At 45.0% G+C, this 20,849-nt stretch overlaps 1 protein-coding gene across 1 annotated transcript in view; it reads right to left on the bottom strand.

Moving 5' to 3' along the window:
* Nucleotides 1-19,943, bottom strand: part of FAN1 (FANCD2 and FANCI associated nuclease 1) — a 30,567-nt gene extending 10,624 nt beyond the window's left edge. The window contains exons 1-8 of the mRNA XM_079953543.1: nucleotides 17,636-19,943; nucleotides 13,004-13,144; nucleotides 11,539-11,734; nucleotides 6,206-6,439; nucleotides 4,793-4,924; nucleotides 1,425-1,533; nucleotides 354-473; nucleotides 3-167 (exon numbers count right to left, since the gene is read on the bottom strand). Of these exons, the coding sequence (XP_079809669.1) occupies nucleotides 3-167; nucleotides 354-473; nucleotides 1,425-1,533; nucleotides 4,793-4,924; nucleotides 6,206-6,439; nucleotides 11,539-11,734; nucleotides 13,004-13,144; nucleotides 17,636-18,950 (2,412 nt within the window). The 5' untranslated portion in view covers nucleotides 18,951-19,943. The remainder of the gene's footprint in view (nucleotides 1-2; nucleotides 168-353; nucleotides 474-1,424; nucleotides 1,534-4,792; nucleotides 4,925-6,205; nucleotides 6,440-11,538; nucleotides 11,735-13,003; nucleotides 13,145-17,635) is intronic.
* Nucleotides 19,944-20,849: the final 906 nt, after the last annotated feature.

Below are 20,849 nucleotides of genomic sequence, written 5' to 3'. Positions count from 1 at the left end.
ACATGGGCGACATCTTCCACGGAAAGAAGCGGCAGATCTTGGAGGAGATGCCCTATCTTCTTACACGCTGAGGAATTTTTCATCCTCTGGGCTCGCTGGGACAGGGAGAGTCGATGGCCTGTGCGAACAAATGGGTCCTGGAGACCTTTCCTGATGCACCTGATGGCCTAGCAGACAAGCAAGCATTGCAGAGAGGTGAGCAAACGGACCCCCCCCCCCCACCAAACCAAGAGGGGCACAAGTTGCCCCATCCAGGGTTGACAGCCAGATGGAAGGTGCTTGTGGGAGAGCAAGGAGAGTAGACATCACCCTTCCAAGCAAGGTGCAAAGGGGGCAGAGATGGGTGCATTTACCTCCTCTGTGTCTTTCAAGTGCTGGTGCAAGTTAAGAGCCAGACGATCCCACCACCGTCCTCTGCTGTCAGAACAATAAACGTCTTGGGCCAAAAGATCCTGAAGCTGTTCCACTGCCTCCTAGGGCAGACACAAGGCCAACGGTCAAAAAAAGGTGTGTAGCTTGGTGAGCAAGGGACTAAGCCAGGGATAGCTAACCTGTGGCCCTCAAACTACGCTGGACTCCCAGATCTCACCAGCCCTGGTCAGAATGGTCAATGGTCAAAAGATGATGCTAGTTTAGATATCCAGCAACATCTGCAGGGGGCCACACTGACCATTCCTGGACCATGCTGTGAATTGGGAAACTCCTACCTCACTCCTTGCCTCTGCCACAAGCTCTCTAGGTGGCCCTGGGGAAAGCTGGAACACCAGCTTTCTATATCTGCATTATGGGGGCACTCAAGTAATAGAGGCCTATCTTACAGGGTCTGTTGTAAGGATTATGGCAAGGATTATGGCAAGGGAAAGTATGTGAAGCACTTCAAAGACTTTAAACTGCAATACAGAAATGCTTAGTAGTAAAACGTGACAGTGGCCCTGCAACAAAAATTGCCTGAGTGTTAAGTAGTTTTTTGTTTGTACGTTTAGCAATCTTCAGGGTTTCCACCAAGCCCGTTGACACCTGCCCCCTTTGCATGGATAGTGCCCTTTCGGCCACATACCCTGAACATTGGAATTCGATACCATTTGCAGCCAGGACAGGCTGGTCCTTTCAGAGCTTCCAGTCAGCTTTATGACTTTGCTACAGAAATGCTTGTTGTCCGGCATTCCCTGGCCCCAGCACATTGCGCATTTAAATGCCTGGCTTCTTCACCACACAGCTTTTCGGGAATGATGAGGACACACCTCTTTGCCCTGGCCTTTTGACAGATATCTGAGACATACATTTTCAGGGCCCACACTATTCCTTGTGAATACATCTCAATCATTTTTAATTCTGGATTTTTTAATTGCTGCCCTGGGACCTGCTGGTGAAAGGCACTTTATTTATTTATTCATTCATTCATTCATTTATTTATTTTTAATTACCTTATACATATGTAGTCTCTGCAAGATCTCAACACCCTGGGAGAAGATTCGTGTGTACACCCACCCAACAGTAAAACGCCTCAAGTATTCCGGGAGGGCTGCATGGTACCTGCAAAGGGGGGGGGGGACATACAGGAAGTCTTTGCCATGGAACTACCCACTCTAGCTGCGATTCGTGTACTGCATGGGGTTTGACTAGATGACCCCTTGGGTCCCTTCCAATTCCATGATTCTATGAAAAAGGCTGGAGATGGGCAATTGCTTGGGAGAAGCAAAAGCTGTAAGACAGCCACCATTTCCTGCAGTGCACAGGTATCCCTCCTATTGCTATGTCAGGGGAGAGTTGCAGCTCAGTGGTAGAGGGCCCGGCCCTGCACACAGAAAGTCCCGGGTTCAATCCCTGCCATCTCCAGGTGGAGATGGGGAAGACCCCTGCCTGAAATCCTGCCTAGAGTACAGGCATTACTGACCTAGATAGGCCAACAGCCTGGCACAGTACCGCACAGCCTTCCATGTTTCTAGGAAGGGGTTATAGCTTAGTTCTCAACAGGTGAGGCAGGATAGGATGGCATGTGTGGCAGCAAGATTCAGAGACAATCAAAGAAACACTCAACATTTCAGTGTGTAGCATGCACTGGACTCTTTCTGGATATACAACCAGAAACAGTATCCATGCCTCTCTTCAAGAGCCTTGGCTATTCTTCTATAGTTCTCTATGACATATTATTGTGAACAGGGATTTTCAACTCTGACAAATATGAAAGATCAGAAAAGAGAAAGACTTCTTTGTGGTGATGAGGAGACAAGAGTTTGTTTGTCTCAAATTAGGCCTAATACAAATGAGATTACCTGGCAAAAGCAAGCTCACATACACCTCTCATTGAGTTAAGGTACATGTGTAAGAGGCTTTTTTATAATTATATTTTGGGAAGGATTCATGTTCTTACATACCTGTATTGTTATATATTTTCTGGATGTTCCATGATCACATTATAAAGCAGTAGTGTTTATTATTTATTTTGGCTGCGTCAGACCAACACAGCTACCTACCTGAATCTAAAATAAAATCTGTGTTGCGCAAAAAAAGTAACAAGGAAAGAAGGCTAGACTACATTTTGAAGGCAGTCAGCCAAATATCCAGAGCAGTTCACTGTAACTCTACAGAATCCTTTTGGAAGCGGAAGAGTCAACATGAGGCTGGTTCCCATATGCAGAGGGTAAAGAGGTCTTGCAAAAGGCCTCCCACATGGCCAAATCTCATGACAACAAAGATTCGCCAGTGTACTGAAGAAAGCTTATGCCACAATAGATGTTAGCCTTCTCAAAGGAATCTTTTAAACTATGAACTATAAACTGTAAAATGAGGCTGTCAGAGCTGCCTCCAGGTCCCAGCTCACAGAGGACCAACGCTAGGCTGTAGTTATGTACAAAAGTCTTTATTGAGATTCAGTTTCCATTTTAAAGCCGCAGCGTGCAGCTCTACGTCCCGACCTTAGACCGGCGAAGTCCCGTCTGAGTCTCCTCCCCTTCCACACCAGTTTAAGACCCTCGCCTTGCTCCACCTCTTCCTAAGTTCCTTTCTCCTCTGGGCCCTCCTGCCCGCTAGGGTCTCATCTTTCCTGGACTCCTCTGACGCTGACCCTGACGATTCTTGCCCCTCCTTCCGGCGGGCTTTAGGACCTGGTTCCCTATCCGGGCTACCTTCTGTGCCGCTCGCCTGTACCTTTGAACTTGGCGCGCGCGCCCAGCCTGCAACTTTCCTCTTGACCGTTAACTCGCTCTCCGATGGAGGCGTGGTCAACCCTGACTCATCTTCTCTCGCTGGTGGTGCATATGTGGGCTCTGACACCTGGGACTCCTCCCCCCCACTGCGCTCTGGTGGGGAAGCTGGTCCTGATTTCCAACTGCTGCTCTGGGAGTCCCCGCTGGCCCCTTGCTTCTGGGGTGTCCCCCTTGGGTCGCCCCTTGCCCTGCCCATCGGCGCCCCCTTCTGTGAATCTTCCGATTCGCTGGAGAGGCTCATGGAATCTCTCGGGCTGCTGTCATATTCTCCTACGCTGCCCTCGGATTGCTCCCCCTCGCTCTCCATCTCTTCTCCTCCCTGCGCTCCCGCTGAGTCCCTGACAGAGGCCCTTTATTATTCTCTTGAATTTCTGGCCAGGAATAATACCCTAAGCTATTCAAGGGTTTTACTGTCAAGAATAAATTTGCCTGCAAGCTCTTTTTCAGGGAAAAATGAAAACCCATTCCCCAATTCACCTCTGCGGAGCTGGGGAACAAAAACATGGAACTGTGACAAATAAACCCTGATGATATGTCAGGAGTGCTCTGATGGTGTTTCCTGCTTGGCAGGGAGTTGGACTCGATGGCCCTTGTGGTCTCTTCCAACTCTAGGATTCTATGATTCCATGATCAATGCTTCCTAGAATACCAAAGCTGCAAACAAAACAGACTCTGGTTTTATTTATAGCAGAGAACATGAGCCACTTGTCAAACGCAGGCTACACCCGCCCTGGATTCAGCCCTGATCCTGGATGCCCAGGTCTCTGCAGTGGCCAGGATTGCCTTTGCAGAGTTAAAGCCACTGTACTAGTGGAGATGCCTGATCTGTCCTCAGTGACACTCACCTTAGTTACATCCCATTTGGATTTCTGCAACACGTGGGGCTGCCTTTGAGAGGTCCTCAGAAATTGCAGCTGTCCCAAGGAGCTGCAGCCCGACTGTGGAGCAGGGCTGGTTATAGGGAGCACACGACTCCCTCATTATAGCAGCTCTCCACTGGCTGTTTCTGGGAACAATTCAAAGTGCTGCTTATGACCTATAAAGCCCTCATGGCTTAGGCTTAGGCTATTCAAAGGACTGTATTCTCTCACATGAAGCTGCCCAGCTCTTCAGGCGAGGCCCTTTTCTCAGTCCCACCTCCCTCCCAGGCACATCTGGTGCAAAAATGGGAAGAGGGACTTCTCAGTGGCTGCTCCTAGACTCTGGAACGCCTTTCCAGTGAAGACTGCTTTAATTCTGCAAGCTTTGGGGAAATGACTGTTTTTAAGGAAATGGCTTTTAAGAGTGCTCTGCTATTTTTACATCTTTTAAATGCTATTATAGTTTAATGACTTTTAAAACTGTATTTTATATGTTTTTAACTTTTGGTGTTTTATCCATGATTAATCGGGGGGGGGGCACCTTGAGTCCTGCTTCTGGCAGAAAGGTGGGATGATGATGATGATAATACACCAGAAATGAGATCACACTTTGTTTCAGCCCCCCTTCCACTTTTTTGAGTACAACTTGCATCAAGCCCTAGCCCACACATGTGTTCACTGCAGATCACCCCCCTTGCCTCCTCCTGCTCCACTCAGCCTTCATACCTCAAAGAAAAGTGTTCCCTCAACTCCTGCCAGATTTCTTTGGCCACCTCATAGAGTCTGTGCGCCTCCTTCCAGTTCCCATGGGTCACAGCCACAGAGATGTCATTTGATAAGTACGCAGCACTGGCATACCTAGTAAGAAATAATAATAATAATAATAATAATAATAATTTAAAGCAATGATTTCAAGATGAAGGCCACCATCTCAGAACAGATTATGCTGTAGCATTTGTTTATGCAGTAGATTTATATCCCAGCTTTTAGAGATGAAACCTTTCTTCTAAGGTGCCTCACAATAGCATTATTAAGCAAATTCATACAACATATTTTTAAAGATAGTTTTGAAACACCTACTTAACAATAAAGATTACTGCTATAGCAGCAGCAGCCAGCGATCGAATTAGAACAGCATTCAGCCTGGTAATTCCTCAGAGTTACAGAATGATGTGCCACCATAACAACAGCATCCCAACTAAGCTCTGTAAAATCCACCTTCCCCAGCCAGTTGCCCTTCAGGTGCTTTCGGAAGCAACTTCCATCAGACCTAGCTGACACGGTCTGATCTGCATGTAGAGAGCGCCAGGTTGGAGAAGACTGTCTACAATTATGGTAAAAGTACCACCTGCCAAATCCCAATTAGAACAGAATTTCTTAAAGGTGGAATCATGGCATCATGCCGTAACTCCCAAACCTGTGAGCTGAGTCCCCAAATCTTTTTTCAGAAGTCCACAGGTTACGCACTCCAAGTTCAGGGTCTATATTTATATCAAGAGAGGTGGATGGGTAAGTGGACCTCAACTTATGAACGTTCTTTCCTTTTCCACATACCGTGGGTTTCAAATATTTAATGTTTAAATTTGCATTCAGCTTTTTAATTTGCATCACTGTCAGAACAATCAAATACCAAACCATTTCAAATCATAATATATCAACATATGGATCAGGCCAATGGCCCATCTAGTCCAGCATCCTGTTCTCCTGGAAGCAGGATCTGAGCAGCAGCGCACTCTTCCCTGACAGTCCAAAAAACAACCCAGTTGGATTATATGAACATTGTCACATTTTAAACTCATCATAAAGCAAACGTAGCAATTCATTAGAAATATGTCAACAATAATAAGACCAGAAGCCACTGCATGGCAGTACTATACAAAAGCTAACAAAATGTATAAAAGCTTTCACAGAGGTTAAAAATCTAAGGTGTGCAGAATTTCAGGTGGGAAGAGTGTGTTGCCCTCAGGTCCTGCTTCCAGGCTTCCCCTGGGCACCTGGCTGGCCACTCTGAGAACAGGTCGCTGGATTAGGTGGGTCTCTGGCCTCGTCCAGCAGGGCTCCTTCTGTAAAAAGTAAGAAGAAAAACTACAGTAAGAAGGGGGGAAAACAGTATCCAGGGCCTTCTGGATGCCTCCCTACCGGATGAAATCATCCCGATCCTGGAATATCTGGGTTTTCCTGTTGACTGTGTAACTGGGGAAGATCATGCGGCCCATGTTCACCATGAGGACTGTGGAAAGTTGTCCTTGGCCGCCACTTCCAGCTTCTTCATCCTCCACTGGGTCAGTCAGGGAAAAGAGCAGCAGCACCCGTGAGAAGACTGTCCGGGGAACTTTATGAACCCTGACAGATCTGCCAGCCACATCTTTTGCTCTGAGGAGTACGCAACAACAACAAGAAGGAAAAGGAAAGTCAACATGAACCAAACACCCTCAGGTCTTCTACAGAGACACATGGTCCAACGCTTGCTTAGAATTATGTCCCACAATGTCCAATGGGGCCGACTCTTTTGTAAGGGTGAGGCTCTTTAAAAGGATTTTAGCCCCTAAGCCATTTTTTTCCAACTGTTTCTCTGGCAGATTACTAGGCTGCTGGGGATATTCACAGCTTAGGCCAGGGGTTGCCAACTGTTCTGGGCCTATGGGCCCATCTGCAGATGGGAGGCATTGTCCTGGACCCCTGTACACACTCACCGCCTGCAACCCAGTAAACAGCACACCTTATTTGTTTGCTTGCAACAGGATGCTTCTTTCTAGTCTGATTCCATTGATGGGAGGGTGAGTGTGGATGTGGGTGTAAATGTATTTATCACAAAGCATACATAAGGATAAAAGGAAGCAAGCATTTTCCAAAACGTTAGTGCCTCTTACAGAGTTGAGAAAGACTTGTAGACAAAACAAATCATCATCATCATCACCACATGCCCCATGGGATTGCAGGAGCTGCACTAGATGTCCTGTGGGGTACACATCCAACTCTACAATTCTGTGACTCCAAATGTCCACGTTCTCCTGCCTTCTCAAGTGACTCCTCCCTTCCCTCCGTGGCCCCTGAGATCTGTGAACTCCTTCCAAGAATTCTAACATCAGCCATCCTCAACCCACTAGATCCACATCAGACCCAGGCAACAGGAATGGACAATGTTGAGCTGCAGTCCAAATTATCCAGAAGGCACCAAGGTTGGGAAATGCCAAGTGACATAGGACAACCTTCTCTCTCTCAGGTCCCTCCCCCCCCCCCTATTTCTATGAAGCCACTGCCTGATCCCTTAAGCCTTGATGCCAACTGAAACTGGACCAAGTTAACTTTTTTGAGTCACTTCCCTGTTCCCCTGCTGCTAGAACAGTTACTGCATGCTCCTTGCAAACAGGTTCTTTGATTGAAGGTGATCCTTTTCCTAAAGCAAACAGCTCTGCAAACTTTACTCAGCAACAACATAATAATCTCAAATCATGCAACTTGAAGCTGCTGGGCTAACTTCAGCAAGGCAATGGAACACACCACATCTAAATTTACTACACATATATTATCAAGATATTTGGTTTGCTGATCTGATGCAAAAAATTAACACACAAGGTGAAAGCGCTAAGAAAAGGAAACTAAACAGACAAAAGAGACTTCCGGGTTAGCGCGATCGGCTAATGGCGGATTCCCTCCGAGCTCCGGAGGGAATCGGCTCTACTGAAGATGGGTCCTACGGCGCCAGCGACGCGGGGACCCTCAGAAACCGCAGGCGCGGAAGCCTGCGGACTTGGTGACTCGGTGGGCACCTTTAAGCGCCCTCCCTGACCCACGAAGAGCCTTTTTAAAGGCTACGGAGAGGGTACGTGGAGCGGCGTGGTGCTGAGAGTAGACCGCTACTTCAGTGGAGCGAAGCCGCGAGCCATGGCCGGACAGCGCTGACTTTTTCCCCAAAATTCGGACTGGAAACAAATAACCCGTGAGTAGAATGGAATTTGGACTTAAAAATCTATACCTTTGAATTCGGTACAACCGGGGGATGTGCTAAAGGGAAGTCCGCACCCCCCCATCTACAAACGATCTAAAGCAAGGATCGGTGGACTAAGGTGGAGAGTATTGCTTTTGGTGTTAGATAAAAAATATTTCCATGAGTTTGACAGAAGAAATCTTTGTGCTGGAGAGAAAGTGAGGAGTTTTGGAAGCTTTTGTGTAAACCCCCACCCCCCTCCCGAACCCGGGAGCGTCCTGTGTGTGAGCCGGAGGAAAAAGAACAAGGAGTTTGACAGCTGTCAAAAGGTAAAGGTAAAGGTACCCCTGCCCGTACGGGCCAGTCTTGACAGACTCTGGGGTTGTGCGCCCATCTCACTTAAGAGGCCAGGGGCCAGCGCTGTCCGGAGACACTTCCGGGTCACGTGGCCAGCGTGACATCGCTGCTCTGGCGAGCCAGAGCCGCACACGGAAACGCCGTTTACCTTCCTGCTGGTAAGCGGTCCCTATTTATCTACTTGCACCCGGAGGTGCTTTCGAACTGCTAGGTTGGCAGGCGCTGGGACCGAGCAGCGGGAGCGCACCCCGCCGCAGGGATTCGAACCGCCGACCTTTCGATCGGCAAGCCCTAGGCGCTGAGGCTTTAACCCACAGCGCCACCTGCGTCCCCTGACAGCTGTCAAAGGAGCTGTCAAACGGGCGGCTAAAATTTAAGAACTTTGTTATTTAGTAACTCTCTGAACTAAAAGTGTTGCTTTTGAACTGAGGTGGCTGGAAACAACGTAGTCATAAACAACAAAGTAACGGGCTGTTGGAAAAGGACTATCAAGCAACTGTAATCCCCCTAGGGGGAACTAGAGACATTACAATGGCTGCAGAGGGAAAATTACTGGCAGAAATAGAAATGTTTTTTCTCGTGGGAATCCTGCAAGAGCAGAGTACGGCTATGAATAAAGAACTTATGACCTTGAATCCCAAAACAAACGACTCTGCTGAATGCATAAAGGATTTGTCTGATAAGGAATCTGCAGCTGAACCAGAAAAGACTTTTTTGGAACCGGTGGAGAGAAAAGAAGGAATGGAAAAAGTACAGGAAAATATCAATCAGAAGCCCATATTGTCAGGAAATAAAGAAGAAGATCTTTGGATTACAAATCTGCGAAAGATGAGAAAGATGAAGGAGGAAGTCCCGGGAGCACTTGGAATATTGGAATTCAAAAGAGTAAAGAAATATGATTGGGACTTCCTCTTTGAGTATGGGAGATCAACTGACTTTTTGCAGCAACTGCTATTAAGTATCTTGGATGGAAGAAAATATGATGTGACTGTGACAGAATTCCTTCGAGACCTGAGGACCAACAAAAAGGGCTACCAACAAAATCGGCAGAGAGAGACTGACAGAGACTTGAAGGCCTCTGATGTGAGGAATCCGGGCTAGGATAATTGCTTGGGAAGGGATGGAAACTGGGGTAGGGAGGGAGGGGAGAACAGAATTTCAAAATTTTATGATTTTTGTATTTGGCCATTATGACATATAATTAACAAAATTACAAAGGGAGAAATTCGTGGAAGGGTAATTAGGTTGACCTTAGAAAAAAAGATTTAATGTTTAAAAGAGAATTGGATAAATTAAATTTGGATAAGTAAAAAGGATTAAGTTTAAAAATAACAATAATAGGTTAAAGATGTGAGATAAGAACTTGCTGAACTAATTATTGGAATTGGGATATATGAAGAGGGGGTGGGGGGAAGTCAAGGAAAGGGGGTAATGAAAATAAGAGTCTAAAAATATATATGTTTTGTTTTTGTTTTTGTTTTATAAAATGTGAAAACCTAATAAAAAAATTTATATAAAAAAAGGGAAACTAAACAGACAAATTTGGTGATCTATGGTATCATTTCATTGAATTTGCATGTAACAAAAATTTAATATCTCCTCAAACACATGGCAATTTATGGCTAACAACTCTTGGTTAAATGTACAATCGTCTATTTTGCTCCTTGTACCATCGTATTGCAATGACCTTGTCCATGCATCAGTGATATTGATTTCTTGTAATTTTCAATCAGAAAGATCCATTTCATTTATGTTCACCCTTTTTATGCGTATGAAAGCGAAATGAGTATGTTTAAACAACATCAGCTCAGGAATAGAATTTCCCTTAGCTTTACGTTCTTCCTCTGCCACCTGCAAAAATAGATAGAACAATGCAGCTGAAGTGCTGAGATGCTCCTCCAAAATTACACACACATCAACCAGGATATTCATCTGCTTAAAAACCAGTGCATAGTTCAAGAGTGAATTCTAAAAAGGAGAGTCTCCTGAAAGGTGCCTGCTGTGCTTATGGCAGCTGTTGAAAACTGGATTACAGTGGAGCAGAAAGTACAGCATTTCTTGAAGCAAAGAACAGAGGCTTTGCAAAAACCAAATATCCTCTAGCCTCTGCCTTTCTAGAGGCTTAAAAAAGCGTAGGAACAAATTATGGAGACACAGAATACTGGTATGTTTTCCTGCCTCTGTTGGGAACAGAATTCAACTTCCTGAGAAGTAGCAATCTCATTCCTTTCTTTTTTTGGAAGAAAAATGCACCAAAAACAGAAATGCAGGAAAGAGATATATCTCACAGATGCCATTTGAAAGGACGGGCTCCACAGTGTGACGCGGCAGCTAAAAAAGCCAATGCAATTCTGGGCTGCATCAATAGGAGTATAGCATCTAGATCAAGGGAAGTAATAGTGCCACTGTATTCTGCTCTGGTCAGACCTCACCTGGAGTACTGTGTCCAGTTCTGGGCACCACAGTTCAAGAAGGACACTGACAAACTGGAACGTGTCCAGAGCAGGGCAACCAAAATGGTCAAAGGCCTGGAAACGATGCCTTATGAGGAACGGCTAAGGGAGCTGGGCATGTTTAGCCTGGAGAAGAGGAGGTTAAGAGGTGATATGATAGCCATGTTCAAATATATAAAAGGATGTCACATAGAGGAGGGAGAAAGGTTGTTTTCTGCTGCTCCAGAGAAGCGGACACGGAGCAATGGTTCCAAGCTACAAGAAAGAAGATTCCACCTAAACATTAGGAAGAACTTCCTGACAGTAAGAGCTGTTCGACAGTGGAATTTGCTGCCAAGGAGTGTGGTGGAGTCTCCTTCTTTGGAGGTCTTTAAGCAGAGGCTTGACAACCATATGTCAGGAGTGCTCTGATGGTGTTTCCTGCTTGGCAGGGGGTTGGACTCGATGGCCCTTGTGGTCTCTTCCAACTCTATGATTCTATGATTCTCTTTATTTCTGCAATACACCAACTGTGTTATGGACAAAAATGCCTTATTTCTTTGTTTCTTTGGGAATCAACCTGAAAACTTTCTGCTAACGACTGAAAGGACAAGATTTTCATCTATCAGTCTTTAACAGAAAGTTTTGCAATGTAGTTAATTGGCATCTTTTACTGCATCAGGTGGCCCTGATGCAGAATTCTGATGTTTTTATTTCTTCATTTTAGAAGGGAAGGCACTCAAAAGTTAAGTTACCTTTTCAGAATCACATTCCGAATGCCAGCTTGGTTCCTGCTGAAGACTGAGCGCTGCTTTGACAACCGGAGGAAATCTTCCAGGAGCTGCTGTTTCTGTGCATTTGGGTTTGGAAGGTGGAAGACCTTTGCTAAGGTTTTCAGCTCAGGGGCAGAAAGCAAGTCAAGAGCCTCAGACAGATCTTTTAATTCTGCCTCTGCAGATACACAGGGAAAAATGCAAGAATAATGAAAGGGACTCCCCATAGACACCCAAGTCCTTTGCTACATGAAATTCCAAAGAACGCCACACAGTCAGGTTTTACTGCCTCATTACACACACACACCACACATATTATAAACCATGCTATGAATACCACAAATTTAAAAAGCTATTTGTGGTGGAGAGGCAGGGAGGGACTAATTTAAAAAGGATAAGTCGGCCGAGAGATGCTAACAATGACAGAGTAGAAGCTGCAGGGGCTGTTTTGGGGAAAGCTTTAAAGGTCTCTCCTGATCCTCTGAGGAGCCTGTGGCCCAGTCATTCAAGTCTGGTGGCAGAGGCACCTGACTGGTGTGCAGGGCATGAGATGCAGGCTCTGAAGCTAGCAGATCCCACATGGGAAGGACCAGGCAGCAGATCTGCCTCCTCATTGGGGCTGTTGTACTCACACCCCTCTCCCCAGCTATCTGATCCTTCAGTGGGAGATACCAGGGACTGAACCCAAGATGCTATCTATGCATACAAAGTATGCAGAGTCTCCTGCCTATAATTCAAGCTGAAACCCAGCAAACTGCAAAGGGGCATTCTACATTTACTTGTGTCCGTGTCCTTCCCACCTTGTAGATTTGGGGCAGGTAACAAGACCCTGAGGAATATCAAGGAGAGAAAATACAGGCAACTCTCAACTTACACAGGGATTATGTTCCAGGGATCGCGCCTAAAGCAAAAATTGCATATAGCAAAAACACCCTGAGTTCAATGGTGGGTGAGATTGCCAAAGTCTTTTTTTTCCCCAGACGTCTGTTCCCTTTCCACCCATCTATCTATCTATCTATCTGTCTATCTATCTATCTATCTATCTATCTATCTATCTATTTACCACACAAAGTTGCAAGTTACCTGCAGTACAAAACTGAAGGCACAAATCATCCCAGGCCTACGCTATCTCTGCAAGTGAGCGGGAGTGGCTGAGATCTTCCTGGATTGTACCATTCCAGAGTGTATGCAGGGAGGTCAACTTTTTGAATGCTGCCCATGTTTAAAACAACCCCCAAAACTCTGATCTTACGGAAAGCATTATTACCTCTCCCTCTCCCTGATATGCTACTTACAATATTTTGTTTTTCCTTTTCATATGGGGCTACTTTTTTATCTACTCCCACCCCCACCAAAAAACCCCCACCTGAAGTGGTGCAGTTCAGAAATGGAACTATCACATTATTTTATTCCACATAACTGTCATGCAAACTTTTAACAGACATACCTGACTGCAAAAATCCTGTTCCAACAAGCTCGTTGATGTATGATGAGAGATCCTCAGCAATCTCCAAGTAGACTATCTTGTTCGTTTTTATCCAACTCAGCTTGCGTTGGAAAAGTCTGACGTATAACTTCTGAGCGCTGGCTGCAGTAGCATCATAAACCAGGAGAAGGGCAGAGAAAATTCTAAAGGTGCTTTCTAAGTCTGAAATTGCATCCGCATCTACACCAGTGGTTCCCAAAGCTTTTCAGGCTCCTGCCCCCTTAGTTCCATAAACTCATCCCCAATGCCTCCCACCCTACCCTATCGAAAGCATTATTCAGAACATATAATAGCTCAATAAAATTCAAAACAGTAACAATCAATGGCACATTTAGACAAAATCCAATCAAAACTATTTAGTTAAATTAATCCAACAAAACAGATGAACTTGATGCAGTGGTCCTAGCTCTTCTTCTGGTAGTCATTTACAGTTTCACCGCTGCCCTAACATCCACTTCCTCTTAGTGCCCCTCTAGGTAATTCCACTTCCCCAGGGGGAGACACCACCCACTTTGGGAACCACTGCAAAATAGTTGGAAGACACACGGCAGCTTTGCTGTCAAACACACATCAGCTGGCCCTGATCGAAGTTCAAACACATCCCCAACTCTTTTGATATATGACTTAAAAAAAATGCTGAACAAGGGTGGCTGCAAAGCACACTGGGATTGGCCCTGCTCAGGAGTTCGGAAAGCGGGAATCGCATCACTGCCGATCAGCTGCAAATCCTGATTGGATACACCAAGAACTTCTGAATGGGAGCTTTTGAGAGGAGCCTAGCCTAGCGGAGACTGCACCTGGCGCCAAATGTAAAAGGCACCCAATACAAGCCCTGCTTGCAAAGCGACAACTCTGAGGTTCCTGGTTCCAGCCCAGGATGCAACAGGAGAAAGAAAAGAATCGGGATCCCAATTATTGCCTTTCAAGTCAGGTCATCTGACATCACGCGAACGTCTGTAACTGACAAGTGGGAGGCCCTTACCATCTGTCAAACTGACCAGCAAAGGGTGAGGAGCTCAGGATCTAATCTGCCATTTACGCATCCCTGATTTATTTAGGTTGCTTTATTCACTTACACCTGGGGTTTTGTTATATCTTGCCATTCTTATCTGTCTGCTCCTTGGTTTTATATGAGATTGGGGGGCGTGTTTAAGTCAGAAAATGACTACTAATTCATTTTCCCTTCTGGTTCTTAAACTTTCTTCACTTTCCCCCAACATTTTCCTCTACCCCAGGGTGTCACAATAAAGAGAATTTCATGCAACCTTCTACCAAGAGGAAGAATATACTCAAAGCCCAGGTTGTCATTTTCCCAGTGGGGATGAGGATCCTTTGATGTTCTCCCTCTGATACTTCCCAAGTCAAAAAGCCAGAAATAATGCTGATTTTACAGATCATCATCCCTCTTTCTTACTTCTCCCTTCAGCGGTGATGGATAGGTGTGGGAGACACTTAAGATTTAATATACCATTATGTCCTGCTATTTTAAAAAAGCAAACTCAGTGCCAATATTACAGTAAAGCAAAACATCCTTTTCTAATTTGCGAAAGCACCCTGCTGGAGCAGATTCCTGCTCATCATGGGAGACCAAATGACTGAAGTCGCAATCAGGATACATGCTTACCTGAGAGGAAGACATACCAAAAACATACAAAAAGTCACCAGCTTACAAGGATCAGGCCTGCTTCCCAAAGTCATCCAAGTGCCTTTAGGAAGCCCACAACCTGGGAAGCTAAGTCTGAGTCAGACCATCTAGCTCTGTATTATCTACGCTGATTCTTTGTGGTTCTCCAGGATTCCAGACTGGGGTATTCCCCAGCCCTACCTGGAGATTTCAGGATTGAGCCCGCAACCTTCTGCATTCCTAGCAAATGCACTTTCACCTTTCCTCAGATCTCACCTTGGGACATGAACTCACTTAGATGGCTTTTAGATTATCCCTTCTCCCTGAGCCTCAGTTTTCCTTATATGTAACATGGGGAAAATATTATTTGCATACCTAAGAGGGAGTATTGGAAGACAGGCAGTGATCATGAACGGCTTTGAAAGCTCTAAAGCAGTGTTTCTTATAAGTACCCCACATTATATTCACCTGAGAAGGGATACGACTCAACTCTCCAAAGGGGTAAGAGATTTTTCTTAAGTTTGGGAAGTGCTCCTCTCTAAAGCATCATCCTTCTACCTTGGGTCCCTGGACATTGGTGGACTACAACTCCCATTATCCTTGCCAATTGGCCTCTCTGGTGGGGGACGATCCGGGCATCCAAGATTGGGAACAGCATCTTTATGGCAACATGAAAGTATAGCAAGGTTATTAGGTGAAGGGCTAATTACAAACTCTCACTGAGATTTTATTTAAAACATTTCAGGTCACGGTTCCAAAAAGTTCAAAGCGGCTGTCAAAAAGATGAAGTACATTAAAAATGCTGAAACATCAAGATGGAAGTGGACAATGGAGGCAAGAGATGAGGGACCCTGCAGAGAGAGCGGCAGTCCTTCAGCTGATAAAATCCATGTGGGCCAGGTAACAAAAGACATTGGCAAATCAGTTCTGAGTTGGGAAACGCTTCCAACTGCATTTCAAAACACACAGCTTATAAAACAGCCATTCGCTTTATCACCTGAGTGGAGCAAGGATCGCCTCCAGGGGATCAGATAGAGAAGACTTACAAAAAGCTTTAGTTTTAGGCCACAGTAGGCTAACTTGAGCTATGAAGAGAAAAATGTTTTGGCCCAGCAGTTTATCAAAGATTAGGCTTGATGAAGAGGAAAGATCTCATGGGTGGGGGGGAGAGAACTGGATGCCCATTTTATCCAAAATCAACTTCACTCTCCTATAGCTCAAAAGCCCTGCTTCCCAGTAGCCCAGACTTGCAAAGCAGAAATTATTGCTCAAGCAGAGTGATCATGCCCTGGTGCAGTCTCTTTCCCAGGTGCTTATCATCAGCCCAACATCAAAGGCTCATAGAGCTGTAAAAAATTGTATCTGCCTCTAACAGAAGCCAACCAATTGGGGAGCATGTAAGTTATGCAAAGAGCTCATCTAATGGCACGGCTTAACATCTCTGCATACAGGAACCAAACAGAAGCTGTCTGCTTGGCAAATTAATGTGCTCTGCTTACTGTCTTAAATCCAAATCCCACTAGATGTGCAGGGCACGAAGGGTCGCCCCCCTTCCCTCTCAAGTAAAAAAAAAATCAGGACAAGTGAGGAGGCCAACCTGTCCCCTTCGATCAGCTAAGGAGGGGCAGGTCCAGTGTTAGAAACTGAGATATAAAAGCTATTTGCCATATGGCCCCTTAAACCTAGGTTACGGTCAGGTACATTAACAGAATGCTTAGGTGCCTGCTTAGGGGTTGTTGTTTTTTTGTAAGATTACAAAGCTGAAAATGAATTGTGTATATTGTCAGCTCCAGATAAAATCTGACTCATGCCAGAGCCCCGCAGGGAGAAAAAAGCTGCTGTGTGTCAGGCGCCAATTCTGGCACCCAAGCATCTTCACTTGGTCAAAAATGACTGATAAAAGGTAAAGGTAAAGGTACCCCTGCCCGTACGGGCCAGTCTTGACAGACTCTGGGGTTGTGCGCCCATCTCACTTAAGAGGCCAGGGGCCAGCGCTGTCTGGAGACACTTCCGGGTCACGTGGCCAGCGTGACAAAGCTGCATCTGGCGAGCCAGAGCCACACACGGAAACGCCGTTTACCTTCCCGCTGGTAAGCGGTCCCTATTTATCTACTTGCACCCAGAGGTGCTTTCGAACTGCTAGGTTGGCAGGCGCTGGGACCGAGCAGCGGGAGCGCACCCCGCCGCAGGGATTCGAACCGCCGACCTTTCAATCGGCAAGTCCTAGGCGCTGAGACTTTAACCCACAGCGCCACCTGTGTCCCTAAAAATGACTGATAGCCAGGTGCAAAATGTGCCTGGCTAATTTCAAAAGCTGCAGGTGCCCCAGTGCTGGCTTCCTCCTTCCTCCTCTTCGTTTTGCCTATTAAGATTGTGAACCTGTGAGAAAGAACTGCCTCACACTTTAACAAATGTGCAGAGCTTAGAAAACAGCAGGTGCTTTTTAAAGTGGTGTATAATGTTTATTACTCTATGTGCATGTAATCATCTCCCCGCATCCCAACCCAAGAGGATAGTCATCACCTGTCGCTATATTACTTCAGAGCTTAGCTGCTGCAACCTCCAACTACCCAAAGGTGGGGCACAGGTAGCTGCCTTAGACCAGGCAAGATTGTTTGTCCATCCAGACCAGGATTAAATAAATAATGGCACGGTGTAATATGTCATGTGCTGTTGTTCATCTGAGGTTGTATTTACCTAATTTTAAGACCTGCTAAAGAACAGATTATTGTTATTATGTCCTCAAATGTAAAACCACAGAATTCAAATAGGGTGTACTTTCTTTTTCCCATGACTGTATATGTGAGGGTCACCCCTGGAGATTTTTATACTTCTGCAAATCTTGGGTTTACCTCAAGTCTGCTGAGACTTACTTTTCTTGCACAGTGTGGTTTTGATTCTAGATATACAGAAACCCTTGAGGGCTTGATAGAGATAAACATTAGAATATGGAATATAATATTAGCTACCTGAGAGTTGGTAGAACTTTGCAATGGTGTCCAAATCATTCTCATCAAACAGCCTCTGATCATCCTCATTCTCTAGCACAGCCTGCAGGACCATCAGAAAATTCTGAAGATAATATGGTTGCCCTCCTGGGTCTTCTCCACGGCAGAGTCCATTGAGAACCGTCTCTAAAATGTTGCTGCTTGGACTCTGAGAATTCATGTTTTCCAAAGGTCCCAAACCAACACAATCAACCACTTTATTTTTTAAGTCTGTATGATCTTCCATAGGAAGTACTTCCATGTTACCCCCCACAAAAGAGATATTTTGTGTCTGATTGCAACAAATACCTTTCACATTGCGCAACAGAGCCTGTTCACCAGAAGAGAGGTCTGTGGTTTCCAAGTTTGACGGTGCTTCTTTACTATAAGCTGTTGAACATACGACAAGCTTGCAAATATCAGAATCCAAGTCCTCCTTAGGAGTATTTTGCTCCTTGTTGTCCTCTGTTAGCAGCCCAACTTCACCACAAGCAAGATGATCAGATGGAAACAACCCAGGAGCAGAACCATCACCACCAAAGAGTGTTCGTGCGTCACCTTCCCATGTGGGGCCCAGGGTTTCTCGTTTGCCTTCGAATCCTTCTTTTGGACTAGTTTGTCTCTGAATCCTTGAAAAGGGCAACCAGTTTTCTTTCTGGGAAGAAGTGGTGCCTTCTGGATTCTCCACTCTAGAGCTGTCACACACATCTTGAGCTGGCCAAGACTTAGCATCCCAAGTAAAGATGCTGCCACCTTCAGCACGACGCTTCCTGGACAATTTGGTTGACAGCCTTCCCAGGGAGATCTTCCCAACTGCCTGAACCTCTGACTCACCATTGCCCAGCAGGAGACCGCTGCCCTTCTTAAAGTATGGGCTCACCTGTCCTCCCACCTCAGGTTTTGTTTCAGAGTTGTCACCTACTAACTTCTCTGGAGTCGAGGCATTATTTGCAAAGTACGGACTGCAACCACCAGGCACATTTTCAGCTGATGGGCCTGCACCCGCGTCAGGCGCCGAACCAACCGGAATCCTGTCATCATCTCGGCTCTTTTGACACACTTCATCAATGTGCTGGTTGATTCCATATCTTGCTACCATCTGCCCACACAAAGGACAGGCGACTCTGGCAGGGGGAACATTATTGAAAAATGAAGCAATTGAGAAAGAGGATGCAGATAAAGGCAGTGTCCCTTCCACACCCATTCCTTGCTTCCTCCTGGCAGGTTTTATCCTCTTCCTATTGAGGCCTGAGCTTCTACAAGGCCTTTTATTTCCTGGGAGCTCTTCTTCTGCCATTGCAGGAACCCAAGATAAGGTGAATGTAGGAGCCGCCTCATGCAAACGGGAAAAAAACTCTTCACGTCAAGTTATCAAGAGCATTTTTCATGGCCTTGCCTGCAATGAATAAACGGCAGAAGTGATGGCTTAAGTTTTGCATCAACAATAACAATAAATTCATAGGTGGTAGGCTTATGGAAAAGTTAAAAATGTTTTGTCATTTTAATTATCAATCACATGCACACCTCACATTTCCTCCTAGGAGCTCAAGGAGGCATATATGGTCCTTTCCCCCAATTTATCAATACAACAACCCTGTGAGGTAAGCTTGGCTGAGAACTGATTGGTCTAAGGTCAACAAGTGAGTTATATCACCAAGTGGGGATTGAACCCAGGTCTCCCTAGTCAAACATTCTAACCACTACACAACACTGGCTCTACTTAAGGACATGGAGTGATATCCAAGTAAGTCATAACCAGATGCAATCAACTTACTTAAGTAGAGTCAATGAGACTACTCTGAGTATCTTATCATTAGGTATCGCCTAGATTCTGGAACAATTTGCCATTGAAGCTACTGGTACTATTGATATTAGGGTATCTTAAGGGATTTAGTACTGAGGCAAAATTTAAACTTGGCTATTAGTTTCTTCCAGATTTTATTCCAAACTGGATTTAATGTAGAAAGTGTCCAAGTTAGTAAAAGCAAGTACACTTAATAAGGAGATTAGCAAGTATCAAATTAGTAATAAAAAAAATTAATATATTTGGTTGCTTGAACTGCCTTTTTGTTTTTGTCTCAACCTCTTAGTTGTTTTCCCATCAATACTAAACCAGAAATATGCAATTCTTTCTTCCATATTCGTCCACTGCTGCCCTTGCCTTCTTTTTTCTTGTTCCACTCTCCAAAAAAATAATTTGTAAGCATCTTGGGACAAGGAACCATATTTTTAGTCATGTTAGCATTTTGTAAAGTACACATGGGTGGACAGACTTCAGACTTGACGGATCTATTTGGCTTCTGCAAAAGTACCTTGAGATTTATCAGTCTGGGCCAGATGCAAACTGGTAGGACAGGCAGACCTTTAGAATTAAGGGCCAGGGTGCCTCTGAGTACAAGCCCAGCCCAGGAATTTATTTCCAGGATTAGAAGCAATTTTACACTTTCATGTGTAAGTCCACTCCTGGTTTTCCCAAAAAGCATTTTTCCTTTCTGCAACGAAATTACATAACCAGAGATACCACTGTAAAGCTTCTTGGCTGCAGCCTTTGTCAAGTAACTGTGAGCTTTCTTTGCCATTCTCCTGCAAATCAGCTGAACCTGATCTACCTTTTCTGCTCACTCCAACTGTAAAGCACAAAGTAAACAAGACCTCTTAAATGCTTCTATGATACCCTAATGATTCCAATATAAGCAGATGAAAACATGTTAAGTTTTGAATATGCTATTAAGAAAGTGATCAATCTTAGCACTATTTTTTTTTTAAGAACTACAGTACTATCCCATTTCCCACTCATGTTAATAATTAAGAGGAAAATGAGTAAACTGATTTATTTTAACATAACTGGGTGCATTCATTCACATTTGCCTTTTCATTTTTTAACCTCTCACAATTTGTTGCAGCCCTGCAATGTGTTAGTTGCAAAAAGTGCCTGAGAATCCCCATTTCAGAAACCAATTGATGGGCCTGTGCACCAGATTAGTGGATTCTCTCCCACCACTAGTGGCTTATAATAAGACATTTATCCATGTATTTCAAAGGGGGACACTACTGCACCACAGCATTCAAGACACTCCATCAAAGCGAGACAGAAGGGAAAGATGCAGACTGCCATGATTTTTTAAATAAGAGACACAAATCAATTCAGTGAAGGGTTTGAACCCAGGTTCAGATTCTGGTTTAATCATGACACACA

Source organism: Podarcis cretensis (assembly GCF_951804945.1).
Source record: "Podarcis cretensis genome assembly, chromosome: 14".
Taxonomy (NCBI): Eukaryota; Metazoa; Chordata; class Lepidosauria; order Squamata; family Lacertidae; genus Podarcis; species Podarcis cretensis.
The sequence above is the reverse complement of the archived record's forward strand: the minus strand, read 5'-3'. Positions and strand labels throughout refer to the sequence as shown.